Genomic DNA, 18,908 nt, shown 5'->3' on the forward strand with positions numbered 1-18,908 from the left:
ACATCTTTAAAAAGTTGGGCTTATTTCTGTGATAAAGTACTGGTTTAATATTAGAGTATCGAAGTTATTCACAATATAGTCATCTAAATAAGTGAAAAAAAAAATTTAATATCAAGCCCTGATAAAAATTTCCAGAAAATTAGGAGGAAGCTTTCTTCACCAGCTAAAGAGTATGACTTAAAAAAGAATAGCAAAACATGATGCCCAAAGATGAAAACTTGAAAGTCTTCCTTATAAAATCAAATTGAGAAAAAGATTCCCACTTTCATTACGTCAGTTCAATGTTTTATTTCTGAGAGTCTTAGGTGATGTAATAAGTTAATGAGATATTTTAAGAATTGGAAAAAAAACAAAAATCTCATTACTCACAGATGATATAGTATTATTAAAAATAAGAGAGTTCAAGAAGGTTGCTCAATATACAATAGTCAATTCTCTTTCTATGTACCACCAAATTAGTTAAATATATAATTTTGCAAAAAAACACTAAAATAGCAACAAATTTATCATATTTCTAGAAATTAACCTAAGAAAATATGCACACTACCCTTATGAAGAAAATTATAAAACTGTATTAAAATGGTTAATATACCCCAGTGAAAATGGAGACACATATCTTGTCCATGTATAGGAAGATAAAATATCACAATGATAGCAAGTATTTATACTTTTTTCTTGTAAAAGCAATGGCTTTCCATTCAATTTTAATAAGAATTATTATGTCCTTTTACAGGACTTTTATATATGTAACTGATTCCAATATTTATATCAAAGGCCACAGGGTAAGAACAGGCAGCACAATTCTGTGGACACAAAACAATAATGTTGATTTTCCCTATCCGATATCGAGACTTATCATGAAGTCACATTAATAAAGCCAGTGCTTTATTGGCTCAGGATTGACAATCTGTCCATTGGATTAAGACAGTGGTGCCAAACATCGGTAAGTATATATGGAAACATATGTATATACACATGTATAAACAAATGGTGTAAAACGGAACTGGTAATGCAGATCAGCAATGAAGGATAACTGCTCTGTAAATTATCCTGGAATAATTGATACTCTATGTTGAAACGAATAAGAAGAAAAGGAGGGGTTGCAAAGAATCTACAAAGAGTGAATACTAAGCAATTCTGTTGTAGGCACATGGCAGCATCAATTGTTTTTAAACAGAGAAATAGCGTGATTTAATTTGTATTTTAGAATGTTACTCCCCATTCTTGCAAGCTGCTATTAAAGGAATTTCCTTGATAATCTACCTCCATTTTGCTGGTGAAAGAGAACTATTATGGTCATAGATATAGAGTGTCCTTTCAAAAAGATTGTTGATGGCTTTCAGAAAAAAAAAAAAAAATTCTTCCACTACTTGACTGGTGTTTCCTGGTTTTCTTAACAATCATCTATTTTCTTAAAATCTATCTCTACAGCTTACATTTATTATACATTATATTTGGCTACACTCAGGAGTTTCTGCAAATCTTAAACTGTGTTGCCTGGCTTTTAATTTCAGTATTGTTGATGGCTTTGTAATTTTTTTTTGCATTATGCCATTAAGGATTGTTTTTTAAATTATGCCATTGACTTACAGTCCCTGAACCAATCTGTGCAAAACTATAAAAGAAATAAATAGATCATAATTTATTTTGAAATAGTCTTAGTTCCCTCAAAACAAGTTTTCAGAAGGCATAAATTTTTAAATTAGTAGGGAAAAGAAAGCAGCATTTCAAGAAGCAAGAGTAAAGCATCTTGCAAAATCTGGCACAGTACAGAGTGAGTAAGTGCTAATTTTCTTCCTTTTCCTAATTTATTAATAGATATCAAGTTAATTGAGGAGAATTATAAAGTTGGATTTTAAGGTGAATTAGACACAATTTTTAGAACTTTGAAGTAAAAAGTATTAATTTTGAGCATGGAGAGTATATTGTAATGATAAAATCCAATCTCCTCTTTCTAGAATTAACATAATGAAGAGACTCTAGTCACAGATAGTTTTTGCAGCTAATATGTTGTTGCTGATCTGATTACTAGTACAAGCAAGACCATGATGCAAGTTTCTTAATCAACAGTCTAGTAAACCTTTGAACATGAATTATTTTTATATGTTTTATATAGTCTTTCTCTCAAATTAGTATTTAATTTACCAGAAAAAAACACTACATATATATCACAAATGTCCACTATTTCCCACTATTATTTCCTAGATAGTACTTTCAAGACTCATGAAATAGATAGGGCCATTCTTTATGTTAGCTGTAAAATATTTCTTAACATTTAGCTAGTGATAAATACCCAAGAGATCAAAACATAATTGCTCTCATTTCTATGGTCATTCATGGATTACACTGATACTGATAATAACCTAATAGAATAGGGCTAAATCATATATGCCATTTACATAAACTATCCAGAGTCATAAAAATATCAAACTATCAAAATTGTAGGAAAGCTTTATATTCACTTATTCTCTCATGAGAGTCCAACTTTCACGTTTAATCTTATATATAGAACACTAACTTTTAAAAAAGACACTATTCTTTAAACTGTTTATTGTGATCTGGTAACCAAGAAATCGAAAAGTGGCTTAAGCTAAGAATTCTTTAAATTCTTTATGGGCTTTCTTATTGAAAGGATAACATGATGTTGGAGTAATTAGTCATAACTTAGCAAGGAAATTTGAATATTATACTTATTAGTTTTGTTTTGTTTGTTTTATTATCAAAAGTATACACACACATATGTGTGTGCATGTCAGCATCCCTATTTTTCATTTCTTCTAAAATATATTTAGACTATTATTCTATTTAAAATACTTCTTGGCATAAGGGAAGGCAGGGTTATTGACTACTGATTTTTCTCTCAAAACATTTTTTTTGTTTGTTTGTTTCTTTATCCTCACATAATGGGAGTGATTTGGTTTAGTATTAACAGGAAATTTAAATATTTAGCTGTTAAAAAAAAAAAAAAACGGCAACTGCTCATCTGTCAAAAACAACCAAATTTCCAGTATGTTTTTGGTGCCTAAATTCATCCTAAAATTTAATATGTGCTGCTAGAAATGAAGGCATGTGCTGCCTCTCAGGAGGAGAAACAGAGCCAGAAAGCTTGAGATGAAATTAAGGTCTCTAACTTGGACATGTAATTGAGTACCTTGAGTCTTAAAATCTGGTAGTCAGATATTATCCAGGAAAAAAGGACATGAATCTGGGGAAATACTGGGATCAGATCTTGAAGTATTGCTTCCAACAGAATGTCAATTTTGTTAAACCACCCATGCATCCCCACAGGGGTCAGCAAGAGCTCACCCGTCTCAGTTCCAACTGAAGGCTTCATTGTGGACCCAATTCCCGCAGTTATCTGCTAGGAAAGTTTCACTCATCACTTGGGAAACTTCTTCCTCCCTTTTACGAAAGAGGTATGGGAAACTAGGTGGCTGGATGTGAATGAAGAGTGTGTTGCTTAAACTGCCACTGGCCACCATATTAGTGTCAGGAGAGTACCAAGTCTCAGATTAAAGCCCACCTTTTGAGGAGCAGAGCAGAGCAGACAGAGAGTGAATCTAAGTCTTTTTTGAGGAGCCGGTTGAGCTGTGACATATGCACACATCCATCTCAAAGCCCACTCAATTCTTGAACTTCTTTTTTCTTGAGCCATTAAATTTCCTTACTGCTGAATCTACTTGGAATTGGGCTTTATGGCTATTTGTACAAAAAGCACACAAGCTCATTCAGAGGCATAATTATTATGTGAGGGCTTACAATTTAGGTAAGGATTCTTCTATTTAAAAAGATGAAAACTGAAAGGCAGGGATTTATTATTAAATTCTAGATAATGAAAAAAAAATGCATGTAATTATTATCTTACTCCAGCCCACCATTACTAGAAATAGTCTCCATGTTAATGTTTTTCCGCACAAAACTAGTATGTACTTCTGATCACAACCCTTTTTATCTGATTAAGATTGTAACTAAGAGAGGTAGGATATAAAATCTGATTTACTTATTTGAATAGAAAACACCACAGATAAGGTCAAACACTCTATGTGACATATTTTTCTTCATTTTTTTAAATCCAAACATAAAAAACATAATTTCCCAAGCACATTTAAACATAAGCAATCATATTTTCAATAAGATGCATTAAGTACTTGCGCATGCTTAACAAAATCAGATACTGTGCTGAGCACCTGGGATAGAGTGGTCAAAGAAACAAACATGACTCTTGCCCTCATGTAGCTTACACTTGAACACATGTGTGAGATTTTATACAGAGCACCATTTACATGATAACAGCATTCTTAGTTCTTTAAAAATCAAATCTCTTAATGCATACCTTAAAATAATAAAATTACAGAGTGTGTGAGTTAGCTATTGTCAATTGCAAATAAATTTATTTCTAAAGGGTTTAAAATATATAAATAATAGTTAATTTATTTCACCAATACTGGGTATACTTATGTTGTAATGTTAGACTTTTGCCTAAAGACATTTTATGTTTTTTCACATTTTGAATTTTAAATCAAATGAATGTTTGTCTCCATTCCCAATTCCTTCAGATAAATGGTTGAAGCCTTTTCAAACAGTTCAATCTTGTGTGAAATTCTATTGTACTATGCTTTCAACCTCACCATTCAAACTCTGCAATGAATTAATATCTGTCTATTTCACATGACAACTAAAACAATTAATTTATCAAAATTAAAAGCACATTGTTAATATTCTGAATCTTTGAGCCATACTTCACTAATGAATTCCTTGATTAAAAAAGTATATTCACGTTTTTATGTCTACAAAGCACAAATGTTCTCTGGCAATATTTGGAACCTTCATTTTTTCTAGTTAAAAGGAAATAAATGTTTGAGGTTTAGCTGATTATTTCTTTGGAATTTTTTTTTACAAATTTGAGGATTTAGCAAAATGAGAATTTCTAAAGCTTCGTTGAAAATTTCACATGTAGGATGTAAACTCTTAAAGTTTTAAAGTACAGATAAAAAAACGGTATCCTATGATGGGCAGCAAACTAAAACATACATAGATTCATTAATAATATTCTATTAATTATAAAATATTAAACAATTTCAAGTTTTAATGATGGGAAATTTTGTGTGTCTGTGCATGTATGTCAGAGGAGGAGCAGAAGTGAGAGAAAGGAGATATTCAAATCCATTGTTACAGGATTATCATCAACCAACAACAATTGACCAAGAATTTATCAAACAAAAATAACTTATTACAATGTAAGTAATTAACAACTTATGCAGTGAAATTAGCTAGCTGGATTTCATTAATTATATACTTATACATTTAAGACATTAAGTTGCCAGTGAATTTTGCTCAAAATGTCTTAAAATTTTACTTGATAAATTTTGGCTAATTTACAATAATATCTTTCCAAGGGCAAAAGAGAGAAAGAAATGTTTGTTTAGAAGCACAAATAATATAGTGCTGACGCCAAGGGTGACAATGATTAGTTCTTTTGCTTCCCATTAATGTCTCTCAGCCCCTCACAAGCCACCCAAAGTCAGATTAACAATAGTAGCATGATTATTTTGCACCAATATTTTATATAAACTGCAAATAAAGACATAATTAGAAAATTTTACTGTTTCTGTTGACTTGTTACATAAAATCCAAGTTAAAACAATATTGGAGGTTAATCATCTTCCACTGAGATTTTATCATGAATCCCCCAAATACATAGAAATTAGATCACAAACACTGTGGCTATTCCACAGGAAATAGGCCCTTGTGCTACAAACAGGCAGAAAAGTGTTACTTTTGAGTCATTTTCAGAAAGCATCTTCTAATGTTAATAATGCAAAACCCAAGTATTAAGCGTTCAGTTCCAACCTAAATTGTATTCTCTTTCTGAACTCCACAGATTTCAGTTATGTTCGTTGTTATGGAGATCCCAATCTAGAATTTCAAAATGTGCTTTTAAAGCCACAAAATAACATCTCCCTGGAATTTCAGACCTCCAACTCCTATGGATTTCTGCTCTGTATCAAGCAAGACTCAAATTCAGTAGATGGATTTTTTTTTGTTCAATTATTTATTGAAAATGGCACTTTGACGCTAAGTCATTAAGTTCACTTGATTTAAAGGAAATTTTAAGTTTTTCTGATTCTTTAGTGGTTTTTGCCAAAATAAACTTAAATTTTAAATACATATTTTTACACATACTACCAGGCTATCCTTTGTTTTCTTTGTGTAGTTTTTTTCATGACCAATGTTTACATATCAAAACATATGTACTTTTAATTGCTATCATTTCATTCTTCTCTACACATTTTCAACTATTCTTCCATTTTACACTGACCAGTTTCCCAATTTCCCAATGATAATAATGGCTACCATTCTATAACTATAATGAGAGATGTGATCTGGAAACTCTGAGGGAACCTCAGATCCATTCAGAGAGTCCTTAAAAGAAAAACTATTTTCACCATAATACTAAGATGTTAGTTTCCATTTTCACTCTCATTTTCTCCTGAGTGTAGTGTAATTTTACAGAGACTGTGTGATGGGTGATGATGTCATCTTTTTATCTCTCATGTAATATGTGCTTATGTATTTTTGTGCTTTAAAAATTTTTATTTAATTTTCTAATATTTTAAATATTTATAGATATAACCTAATAAACAAAAACTCTTTAGGGTTCTCAATAATTTTTTAAGTGTAAAGGGATTATAAGATTAAAAATTTGATATTGCTTATATAATACTTGGTAGCCTTTATTACAACCATCTTTTAAAATTGTAAGATTGCATAGCCAAAAAAAAAATCTAAATTTTGAAGGCAATTCTGATTCTAAAGAGTAAGTTCTTCACCCAATATCATTCTGTCTCAAAATGCCCCCTCACATGCTATTCTAAATATTCAGTTTAAGGAATTCATCCCAATCATTACTGCAAAAGATGATTTAGTACAGTCCATTATGTGAAACATGATAATTGGGTTTTTGGATATTCTCTCTTTTTTTTAACATATGATTAAATATACACTCTGAATTTCCATGCAAGTCTGAGTTATACCTTGTAATTTAAATAAGCTTAAGTTCTACTAGTTTGATTTTTTTCATTTGTTTATCTTTCTTAATAATATAACACATATACAGCACTTAGCACAATTCCTGACACAAATAAATGTTAGCAAGATGTAGCAGAGTAGTAACAGCTGTAGTATTTTTATTCATTCACATATTTGTTTATTCATTTATTGAGCAGATATCTATCACTAGGAACTATGGTAGGTTCTGAGGATTCAACAGTAAATAAGATACACTTTAAACTCCTCATGGCTTCCAACTGATTTCAGATGATAACAAGAACAGGTGAAACTGAGGCAAGACAAGGGAATTTATAATGAATAGAATACTATAAGGAATTATCAAACATTAGAACTAAGAGTTAACTTTAATAGATCATCATTGTTCTCATTACTGCAATGAAGAATCTGAGACTGAGGAAAGTCAGAAGACTTATAAACGGCCACAGAGCTTGCACATAGTAAAGCCAAAACTCTGAAGAAGGGGTTGGCCAACTATGGCCCAAAGGAGAAATCAGTTCAGTCACCCATCTGTTTTCCTGTTTGTTTGTTTGGTTGGTTGGTCTTTAACACCCTTGAGGTAAGAATGGTGTTTGCATTTTTAAATGGTTACATAGTAAATGAGTGTATAAGTGCCTACATAGTATATGCAGTTTTGGCCCTAGGATCACAAGCCTAAAATTTTTACCATCTGACATTTTAAGAAAAAGTTTGCTGTTCCTTGCTCTAAGATATTTTTTTTTCTCAATGAAGTCCAGAAATCTCCAGCAGTCTTACAAGAAATAGCAAAAATATGGTGACCAAATGTAAGAAATTACACTGCACATGTAATATTAAGCAATGGCCACATTCAGAGTGTTAAGACACTCAGTCATGGCCGTTGATTTAGCAGCTGCTTTCCTGGAATGATTCCAGCTTCCCAGGAAGGATTCACAGGGAATCTCTGGGTTCCTCTACCTTCACGATTTTAAGATTTCCTTTCTTCTACTGTGATTACTGAGACCATGATCTAATTTCTTAATTATTTTTAAAAGTGTAATCAGATGGGTGATGCATCTACAAAATAACTTTCACAAATAGAAAATTTATGGTTGAACTTTTAGAGTGATCATAATGTAAGACCGGTTTAAAATCTAGAAATGCAGCATTGTTTTTAAATGCTTTTTTAGGAAATTCAGGTTTTAGGAAAGTTTAATATATCAAACTTAACTTTTTAAAAAAGATTTCATTCATTCTTCCTCATAAATAGGAGGCAAGAAGTCCTCTTTTGGATTCAAATTCCAGCCACCTTACTTATTACCTGTATCACAAATCACTGTACCTCCCAAGCTGGGGGAGCAATCAATTAATCTCAATTTTTGCCTATGAATAATGGAAGTAATGAAAGGATGCCACCTACTTCATAGCTTTTTGTTTTGTTTTGTTTTATTAGGGAACAATAAGCTGACACCTGTAAAGTGCTTTTAAAAATCCATGACATAGAGTAATCCCTCTATAAACAGTATCTATTATTTTTATATATACTATATGGGAGCTATTTATAATAAAATAGAATACAATTCCAGTAAAATTAATAAAACAGCCTATTAAATATTCCATATAAAGGATGTGCTAACATATTATCCAACTTTGAAAGCTCTGAAGAAAATATAGAATTGAAACTATATTTTCTGATATATTTGAACAAAATGAGGAGATTCCACCCACCACAACATTTGGTCTGGACATTGTCATTTTAACTAAAATAGCTTAACTATCTTAGTTAACAATGTTGATCTAAGAATGTTATAATGAGAAGCAGCTGAAGTTTTATCCATTCTGTCACAAGAATGAAATTTACTCTCCGGGAAATTTCTTTGTGTTCTGGGCACAGAGGAAGAATTCAATGAATTATCACCACCTTTTACTTAGTTACATATGGCTTGAGAGGAATATATAGCCAAATGTTATACAACTTATTTCCAGGAAATGTGTATGTTGGTCTGTTTCTTTCTAAAAATCTCAATGTTGTGATTTCTTCAAATCAACTTGCAGTAGATAATTTTGTAAAGGAAAGGGACATTTTGCAATGGCCAAAAACACACAAAAAAATAATATATATATAATTATATTTATCTTTGGAGTACATAGAGGGAGATTTAGATATATCAACTTAGATATTACAACAAGGTATGTTGGAGTTATGAAACACTATGGAACAGTGTTTTTTAACACGAGGTACATTACAGATCTCTTGTAGATCTGATGAAGACCATAAAAACCCTCTCTCTAAGAAAGAATAGTCATGTTATAACCAATATACATATAGGGACATACATGTTAAGAAGCTGAATAGGTTAATTCAGCCCATCCATGGAACACCAGGGTTTTCTGATGAAGCACACCTGACGAAGATACGATTGGTTCCTCTCATGACTCAGTTGACCAAATTAGCAGTAATATTATAGCTGGATCTAGGTCAATTCCAACTCAGAAACTTTAGGAGGAATGGATAACTTGCATATTCTTCAAAGTTGCCTTCCTGCAACATTGACATCACCCTCTAGATTGAATTCCCTGTCTTTGCATCACTCAAATACTAGTACCTAAGGAAACTTACCGATAATATTCTCTTCCTGCTAAGGGAATAAACTACTTTTCTCAACCATGTTCCCAAAAATACTGGAAAAGGAGTCAGAAGTGTGTGTGTGTGTATGTGTGCATATAATATTTACATATGTATGTATATAATTCTTACATATATATAGTTATAAAACTTGCACTTGCTAATTCTATATCCTTGAGCTGTCACTTCTATTTGAAGCTTCTTATCTCTCCAGAGCAATGTAAAAATGATTGGTAAATTGTAAACTCCAACATAAACATAGGATCTTAATTTCATTCTGGAAAATTGTTTGAAGAAAGACTTCTTTTATTGCTCCATAGTACCATTTTTTTTTTCTGTGCTGGTGAAGCAAAATTGAAAAACCTTTACACAACTATTAAAGTGAATTATGGACAAAAGTATACAGTGCTTATCAGGCAAGGTATACATGTTTTTCTTTTCCATTTAGCATCAAAATTTCAAAGACTAATCCTCTAAATATTTTCTTTGTGATTTTTAAATCAAGGTTATCCCGACTAGTATTCACTTACACTTGTATGTGAATTAATGTTTATCAAGTCATTCTGTCTTTTATATATGTTCTAAAAGCAGGATTAGGGAAGGAATGTTATAGGTGTTATATTATCAATGAACTTACTTAAGCAGCATTACAATGAAATCACAAAGCTTCATTTTTTCACCTAGAGGAGTACTTAGTAATAGCCATTAAACCAAATAATCTAGTATCTTCTTCTGATTAACAAAATAAAATATATCCACTGTAGAAAATTAGGAATATCCAGAAAAAGAGAAAAAGAAAATTAAAAATGACCCATTAGGGAGGAGGGGCAAGATGGCAGCATAGAGAGTTGTGGAATTTAATTAGTCCCCTGGAGCAACTAATAAACAACCATGAAAAAACTAGTAAATAATCTGGAACAACTGCTAGGGGGACAACTGTGACTGTCCATACATTGTACACCATACTGGAATGGGTGGAATGGCTGAGACTGCAGCATAAAAGCTGTAAGTAAAACCTGCAGAACTGCATGGGAACCCACTCCCTCCATGGCAGTCTGAGCTGCAAGAATTTGCATTCCCAGAGCTAGTGAATATAGCTCAACCTAGCTCCAACTGGGGTTTTAATTAACAAATGTGGAGTGCTGAATACAAGCTACAAACATAGACAAACCCATAATAAGCAGCAAAGAACTCTGAGGTCACTACCAGTGGAGAGGGGGTGGGGCTGATGGAAAAAAAATTTAAATGCAGAAGCTTTTAGAAATGGCTGACTTTAGAGTGCCAGAAAATGCCTGTGACCTGGGAAAGGGAGCAGCAGAAGACCAGATGCTATCTCTGGCTAATGGGTGAAACTGGGGGACCATGGACTGGCTCTGAAAAGGGGCTCTCTTTCGCTTTTTCTCTCTCTCACTTGAGTGGCTCAGTGGAGAAAGCCTCAGCCATTTTCAGCTTGCAGGGCTCTGACCCAGACAGAGGTGGAGTTAACAGAGTCAGCGAGACAAAGGCGTAGTTCAAGTGCAGAAGATAACGAGAAGATAACTCCCTAGGAGGTGTTCCTTCCCTAAGAGGAAGGAGGTGTGGCCCAGCTCTGGTGCCTGTTCTCCCTTCAGAACACAGACCCCAGGACCTGGGGGAAAATAGTCAAAAGAGAAACAATTTAAGCTGAAAATTATAGGGACTGCACTTCTTTACACCAGTGGGGAGTGACAGGCTGACAGATGCCACCTGCTGGGCAGGTTAGTAAAAGCACAGCAGCTAGAGGCCTCACAGGAAAGTCTGTCAATCTTCTAAGACACATCCTCAGAGAAACCTGACACTGAATATATCCCCACTCAGAGACCTGAGTCTGCTCTGGTCTGGGAAAATCTTATTGGGATAACCAAGGAAACCAGATGCCTAGACAACAGAAAACTACAAATCACACTTGGGAAAATGAAGATATGGCCCAGTCAAAGGAAAAATCTTATACCTTAACTGAGATACAATTGAGATATTGTTTCACTTTAATGAAAGAATTCATTAAAGATCTTCATAAATATGCTAAAACAAATCAAAATCCAAGTCAATGAGTTTAGGGAAGATATGGCAAAAGAGATGAAGTATATAAAGAAAACACTGGGCAAACATAAGGTAGAAATCAGAAGTTTGAAAAAACAACTGTCAGGAGCTGTGGAAATGAAAGGCACAGCACATGACATGAAAAAACACAATGGAGGCATGCAATACAGATTTCAAGAAGCAAAAGAAAACATTCAGGAACTGGAGAACAAGATACCTGAAGTCCTACACACAAAAGAACAGATAGGTAAAAGAATGGAAGAATATAAGCAATGTCTCAGGGAATTGCATGACAACATGAAGTGCATGAATGTACGTGTCATGGGTGCCCCAGGAGAAGAGAAGGGCAAAAGGGCAGAAGCAATAATAGAGGAAATAATCAATAAAAATTCCCCATCTCATATAAAAGACATAAAATTACAGATCCAAGAAGTGCAATATACCCCAAACAGAATAGGTATGAATAGACCTATATCAAGGCACTTAATCAGATTATCAAATGTCAAAGAGAAAAAGAGAATCCTGAAAGCAGCAAGAGAAAAGCAATCCATCACATACAAGGGATGCTTGGTAAGGCTGTGGAGATTTCTCAGTAGAAACCATGGAGGCAAGAAGGAAGTGGTCTAATATATATTTAAGATACTGAAAGAGAAAAACCGCCAACCTAGAATCCTACATCTGGCAAAACTGTCCTTCAAATATAAGGGAGAGTTTAAAATATTCCCTGACAAACAGACAATGACAGAGTTTGTGGATAAGATACCTGTTCTACAGTAAATACCAAAGGGAGCACTACAGACAGATAGGAAAAGACAGGAGTGAGAGGTTTGGAACACAGTTTTGGGGGATGGTAGTACAGAAATTTAAGAACACTGAACAAAGATGACTGTGAGTACGGTTGAAAGAGGAAGGTTAGGAGCATGTGGGACACCAGAAGGAAAGAGGGAAAATAAAGACGGGGACTGTATAACTTAGTGAAACCTAGAGTGATCAACAGTTGTGATAAAATGTACAAATATGTTTTTACATGAGGGAGAACAAATGAATGTCAACCTTGCAAGGTGTTAAAAATGGAGTGGCATTAGAGAAAAAAAATGCAGCCAATGCAAGCTAGAGACTATAGTTAACAGAAACATTGTATATTAGTATCATGATACAAATGAATTATAATATGTAAACTCATACACATGAAATATAGGTTACCAGGATATAGGATGAAACTAAAGAATGGGGAGCAGTTGCTTATTATGAGCAGAATGTTTAACTAGATTTGGAAATGGATAGAGGTGATGGTAACACGTTATTGTGAGAATAACTAACAGTGCTGAATGGTGTGTGAATGTGGTGGAAAGGGAAAGCTTAGAGTCACGTATGTCACCAGAAGGAAAGTTGGAGGTTGAAAGATGGGAATGAACAAAACAGTGAACCTTGTAGTGAGCAATGTCTGAGATTAACTGTACAAATATTAGAAATCTCCTTCATGAACTAGAACAAATGTATGACACTATAACTAGACATTAACAATTGAGGAGTATATAGTGAAAAATGTATCTATTGCAAACTATGTACTACAGTTAGTAGTATTTTAACATTCTTTCATCAACAATAACATATGTACTATACCAGTACTATGAGTCAAGAATGTAGGGGGCACAACTATATAATGGTACTGTAAACAATTGAATGTATGCTTTGTTTTGTATGACTGCATGGTATGTGAATATATCTCAATAAAATGAAAAAATAAAAAGTAAAAAATAAAGAAAAGAATGAAGGAGGAGTGGTTTGGGGTATGGGAGGATCTGAGTTTTCTTTTTTATTTTTATTTCTTTTCTGGAGTAATGAAAATGTTCTAAAAATTGAAAAAAAATTAATTTTGGTGATGAATGCGCAACTGTATAATGGTACCATGTTGTATGATATGTGAATAATCTCAATAAAATTGAATTTTAAAAAAAAGTTACCCATTAGGCCACAATCCAGTTAGAATAATTATTTTACATGGTTGAATAATTATTTTATAGTTTTATCTTCCCAAGAGCCATGTTTGAAGATGACTTTAACTCCAAAATCTCATCACCATCAGATACTATAAATCATTTTGCTAAGCTGAAGAGTGGAAAGAACATATGCCTTTAATTTCCCTTTCTTTGATTTCCAGTAGTTTCTATTATTTTCATATAGATTTAATGCATTTATATTGTGTTTTGCTTTTCCACCTTCTCTTTTTCTCTAAACACATAAAGCAGCCCTAATATAATATGTTGACTAAAATAAATTAGTTGGTTATGAAGCTAATTATTTACTAAAAAAAATATGTATTTAAAGCAAATAAAGAGGAAAACAAAGAGACCCAAACAGAGACTAGGAAAGCCATTAAATGAGAGGTGATAAGGAGCAGTTACCCTCCCTAGGCCAGAACTACTCAAACCCTGATATCTGGAAGACCAATTTTTACCGATAATTGACAAAAAAACAAACAACAAAACAAAAAAACACAGTTTATTTTCAAGTAACTTGGGGAAGGGCTACATCATACATATCTCTCCTGAATACTCAAAATACACATTAGCATTTTAAGGCCTCTGAGATGATCTTTAATGAAGTCATGCTTTCTTGCTTAACTCAGGACATGGACACAGAACTCTTTAACATTTTCTTTGACATTTTAACCTCTGAACAACTATTGTTGGGTGCGAGGCACTTTGGGAAATTCTATCCCAGCCAAGGTGATAATTTCCCTGGCAGGAACTTAACCATCAACTGGAGGGAAAGCAGATGTATGAGCATTCTGGCAGCAGGAGGAAGAAAATCAGGAGCCTTCAAGAAAATGAAAGGCAGATGAGTGGGGATGGGGGGCGGGGGCAGTGGGGTGATCCCACAGAAGCTGTCCTGGCCCGGCACATGTTGACAGAGTAAATGAGAAGTGCAATAACCATAATTGCAATTTCTTAAACACATACAATTTATATGTCATGTATTAGGTTTATTATACATATGAATTTGTTTCTAAGAATTTTGCAGATGTTTCTAATACATTTTCAGATGCAAAATTAAGAGACAGAGACATTAAGTACAGAACTTCACATTTAGAAAATGGCACACTTCAAAGGCCTGTCACTCCAAAATCCACAAATGAGTTTTAAATCACGAGCCTTAAAGACAATGCCAATAGAAGCAATCTATTTTGGTCTCTTATTTACTTCCATACAAAAGAACTGCTGTATGTTCAAGATAAAGTAAAGATAATAATTCTAAATTACTCATGGAATAAGAATACTTGGCAACAGCAAGAACAATATTAATTAGCCCACATTAAACAAGTACCATGTGTCAAATGCTTTACAAATGTGCAACTATGTCTTATCGTTGTAAAACTCACAGTGCCCATTTTGAGGGCATTTTGCTCAAGATCACAAAGCTAGGCAGGGGGAGAACAAAATTAGAACTCAGATCTCCTTCCTGCTGGCCTGAGTGTTTTCTACTACAACCTGTCCAATCTGGGTTGTAACAGTGACAGAATACTACTTAAAGTCTTCTTTAAAAGAAATATTAAATGCAAAACATTTAAAATAAATAACAAGAATACCTATTTTTCACTATCCTCATTGCATGAAACTTTTAAGGATACTTAACAATAACAACAAAAATACTCTTTCCTTTGCTTTATATTATATGGCTATTATTATTCTACTGACATGCACAGTTTTTTTATTTTTTTTTTATTTTTTATTTTTAAGCACAAAGTAGCTGATAACCTACCTACCTGTATTTGGAGTAAGTAGTGTAAATTCAGAAACTTTTTTTTAGGTACTTGGTTTGTTTGAAGAAGTAAAAAAAAATTAGAGAAATACATTTTTTCTATGATTATCATCCATTAAGAGCAAGACTGGGATTCTATTACCTTACTTTTCTGTATTTTAAAATGCAATCTTTGAAGGAAAAGGAAAAAAGAACTTCAATTTTAAGTTGAACACATTTCAAGAATGCTGTGGCCATCATTTTTCTTTAACCATTAACATATTCTTTTAACATCAGGCAAATGGTATGCACTCATTTCGTTCCTGACTGTACACTCCTTCATCTTGTTCCTATTGAATGATGACCTTCCCCTTGAATACAACGTAGGAGAAGGGTCCTTCCTCTGCGGCTCTTCATAGAACTGTGGGGAAAGGGGCCAGAAAGGCTGTGCTTGGTCATGATGAAGAGCTCACTCAGGAGGAGTGAAACAAATGTGCTCACTGAAAAAGTAACCAAGCTCATTATTTTTTAGGACAAGGAAAGACAAGTTTTTCTGAAGAATAACATGATCCTTTAAAAAAAAAAAAAAATGCATGGGTTGCTTAACCTAACAAGAGCGGGAAGGAAAATACGGAGTTCTTAAAACCAGTTGAAATGTACATCGGCATCATAAAGATGTTAAAAGCACATGTACTAAAAACTAATTTTTGAGGAATTAGCTAAAGTGTTGCTTATGTTTTGATGAAAGAAGACGTGAGAATGAAACAAAGCAGTGAAGCTTGGCTGCTGACCAAGAGCATACAGTATATTAAGAGGTAAAACACAACAGGATGTGTGTTTGTCACTTCAAATTAGAACACTATGGGGGTATATAAGCATGAGGTGGTGTGTGTATTCTCTGGCAAACACAAAACTGAGAGTGTGATGTTGAACTTTATCCATGTCTGGTGGTATAGTCGTAATAGGTATGCATACATTTTATACTAATTATATTATTGCAAACATTGTTACATATATTGTATTACACTAAAATATCATTATATAATTATATTATTATAATAATTAAGACTGCATTTAATAAATGTAGAATGGGATTTTTTTCCTTTGAAGTCACTAATTAACATCTATTTTAGTCTTTGAAGAGGGGTAGAATTTGGAATTCAAATTAAGATGTCAGGCTCTTCCGACTTCCTCAATAATGGGACTGAAAGATTTCTTTTATGTGCCTACCAATTAAAAATAAAGTCCTGGATTAAAACTCCCTTTATTTTGCTGTCTTAGTCTTAAGTGCTTTGTCTACATCCTGAATTTGTAAGCTAATTGTGTAAACTCTATCAGTTCTCCTACAGCTGTCTCCTTGGAGAATTTGTTTTGGCCCTTTAATTGTGGGCAGGCAGCTCCTATGCCAAGAAATTCACAGAGTCCAATAAACCAAAACAAATGGAAACATCTTCAGTTATCTGTGAGAGAATCATTTACCAGCTATGGTTTATATACAGTCATAGGGGCATGCAATAACTTAGAGAAAGTTCTGAAAAAGAGCAAGGTGAATATACGAGAGGTGAATGATACTTAAGACTGACATCATGTACTGATGAAACACACATTAACCTGTGTTTTCTCAAATCACAGAACCAACTGCTATTATTGAATTTGCATTCTAATGGCAACATACTATTCAGTATTGACTCAGACAGGTAGAAAAGCAAGTGTATCTCTTGGAGCCTGAAATTAAAGAGGAAGTACAAGTCCATAGTGGAAAGAATATGGCTCTGGGTCAAAATTTTGCCTCTGCTACATAGAACTGGTGTTTCCTTGAATAATGGCTTAAATTCTTTGAACTGTATTTACCTCTTTTATGACATGGGCTTCATAGCCCTTACGTTAGGTAAAATAATCTATCTAGAGGGCCTGGCGCACAGAGGGTCTTCCATTAATGGTGAACATTGTTACTAGCATAGGACAGTGAAGTTTTGGAAACCTATGTTTTTCAAAGGCCTCTGAGTGGAGCAAGGCAGAAACAACTTCTGACACTCACTGTCACCTAAATCAAAGCATCTCCTCTCATCTCTTTGTTTTAATTAGGTTTTTCTAGAGGATCTAATTTGATAAAAAGAATAACACTCCCCTTTTTCTTCTGAAGATAGTGCCATAGCATGCTAAGCCCTTATCTCTGAAACCTTCAAACCTTGGTAGTCAAGACCATTTAAATACATAAAGCCTCTCCTACAGGTTCAGTCTGTCTCCAGAACCCAGAATTAATTTTTCATCTAACCGTGGTAAATTTGCCGATATAAAAAATTAGGACCAACTTTCATGTGTTCCCACTTTGATGTTATACCCCAGTCCCAAATTAATCCCTCTCATTACCCACACTTGTCTGAGTCTCTACCTCAATTCTCAGTTTCCTCTGTTCTCCCTGGGCTGGGACTTTCCTTCAGCAATTCACTGGATTGGAACCCAGCCCCTAAACATCATTCCCCAGAAATGGGTTAACATGGCTGCCAGATGTAATTGTTAGAACCAATTAGTTTAATGACCTTTGAAAGATAAATGATAATATTGTAGCTCATATCATACCTATGATGCACTCACAAGCCATTTTCCAGGAGACTTCTATTTCATCTCTCATCAGTATAGCAATCCTGCCTGGAACTGTTTTACAGATGAGGGAAATAGTGTTGAACAGTATGCCAAGACACTAGATCTAATAAGCAGAGAACCTGATATTTGAGCATGAGACCTTCCGGATAGAAAGCACACATTCCACGTGTTTGTTAGGGGATGATAGGAGGAAAGAGTTCCATGAGTAAGGAGGATAGAAAGGGAATAATGTATATGAGAGGCCAATTAGGTTAATAAAAGAAAGAGTGAGGATAAGGCCTGAAATTATAATGATAGTTAGGCACTGTAGGTCACTGCAGGCCACAGTAGGAAGTGAGAACTAAATTATTTGTAACAGAACCTTAATGAAGACTTTTTCATTAAGAGAGCAAATAACATGATCAAAGAAGTATTCTCTTTCTTTGATATCAATGGAGTAAGGTTACACTAAGTTACAGTACCCAGTAGACTTTAAATGTCCATACCTCCCCAGATTCACCCTATAATCTCCTCCACTTTACTCTGGGCCTTGGAGACTAGCCTGTGTGCATTGCATTAATGGGGTCCCTTCCTCCAGCTTTATGTGAGTTTCAGTGAATGGAGAACACTGGCATGAAATTAGAGAAGCAGAAGGAGGTCAGGATATCTATTTTCCTGGCCTCATGTGGTGTCCTGTGGTACTATTCATGTGGCTTCCCTAACCCCTGTCCATATCTTTGTTAAAAGTAGATTTACCCAATCTTACTCGAGTTATGTTCATTTAAATGTGCCATGTGTTTTCTCCTGAGAACACATTTGCCACCCAAGACAGCATGACAGAGAATGTGGGTGTGGTTAATGGGAACACAGAGAA

At 33.9% G+C, this 18,908-nt stretch overlaps 1 protein-coding gene across 1 annotated transcript in view; it reads left to right on the forward strand.

The window, feature by feature from the left end:
• Positions 1 to 18,908, forward strand: part of EYS (eyes shut homolog) — a 1,792,869-nt gene that overhangs the window by 1,102,950 nt on the left and 671,011 nt on the right. Inside the window, 2 exon segments of the mRNA XM_037844664.1 lie at positions 5,882 to 6,074; positions 9,973 to 10,073. Of these exon segments, the coding sequence (XP_037700592.1) occupies positions 5,882 to 6,074; positions 9,973 to 10,073 (294 nt within the window).

Source organism: Choloepus didactylus, chromosome 7 (assembly GCF_015220235.1).
Source record: "Choloepus didactylus isolate mChoDid1 chromosome 7, mChoDid1.pri, whole genome shotgun sequence".
Taxonomy (NCBI): domain Eukaryota; kingdom Metazoa; phylum Chordata; class Mammalia; order Pilosa; family Megalonychidae; genus Choloepus; species Choloepus didactylus.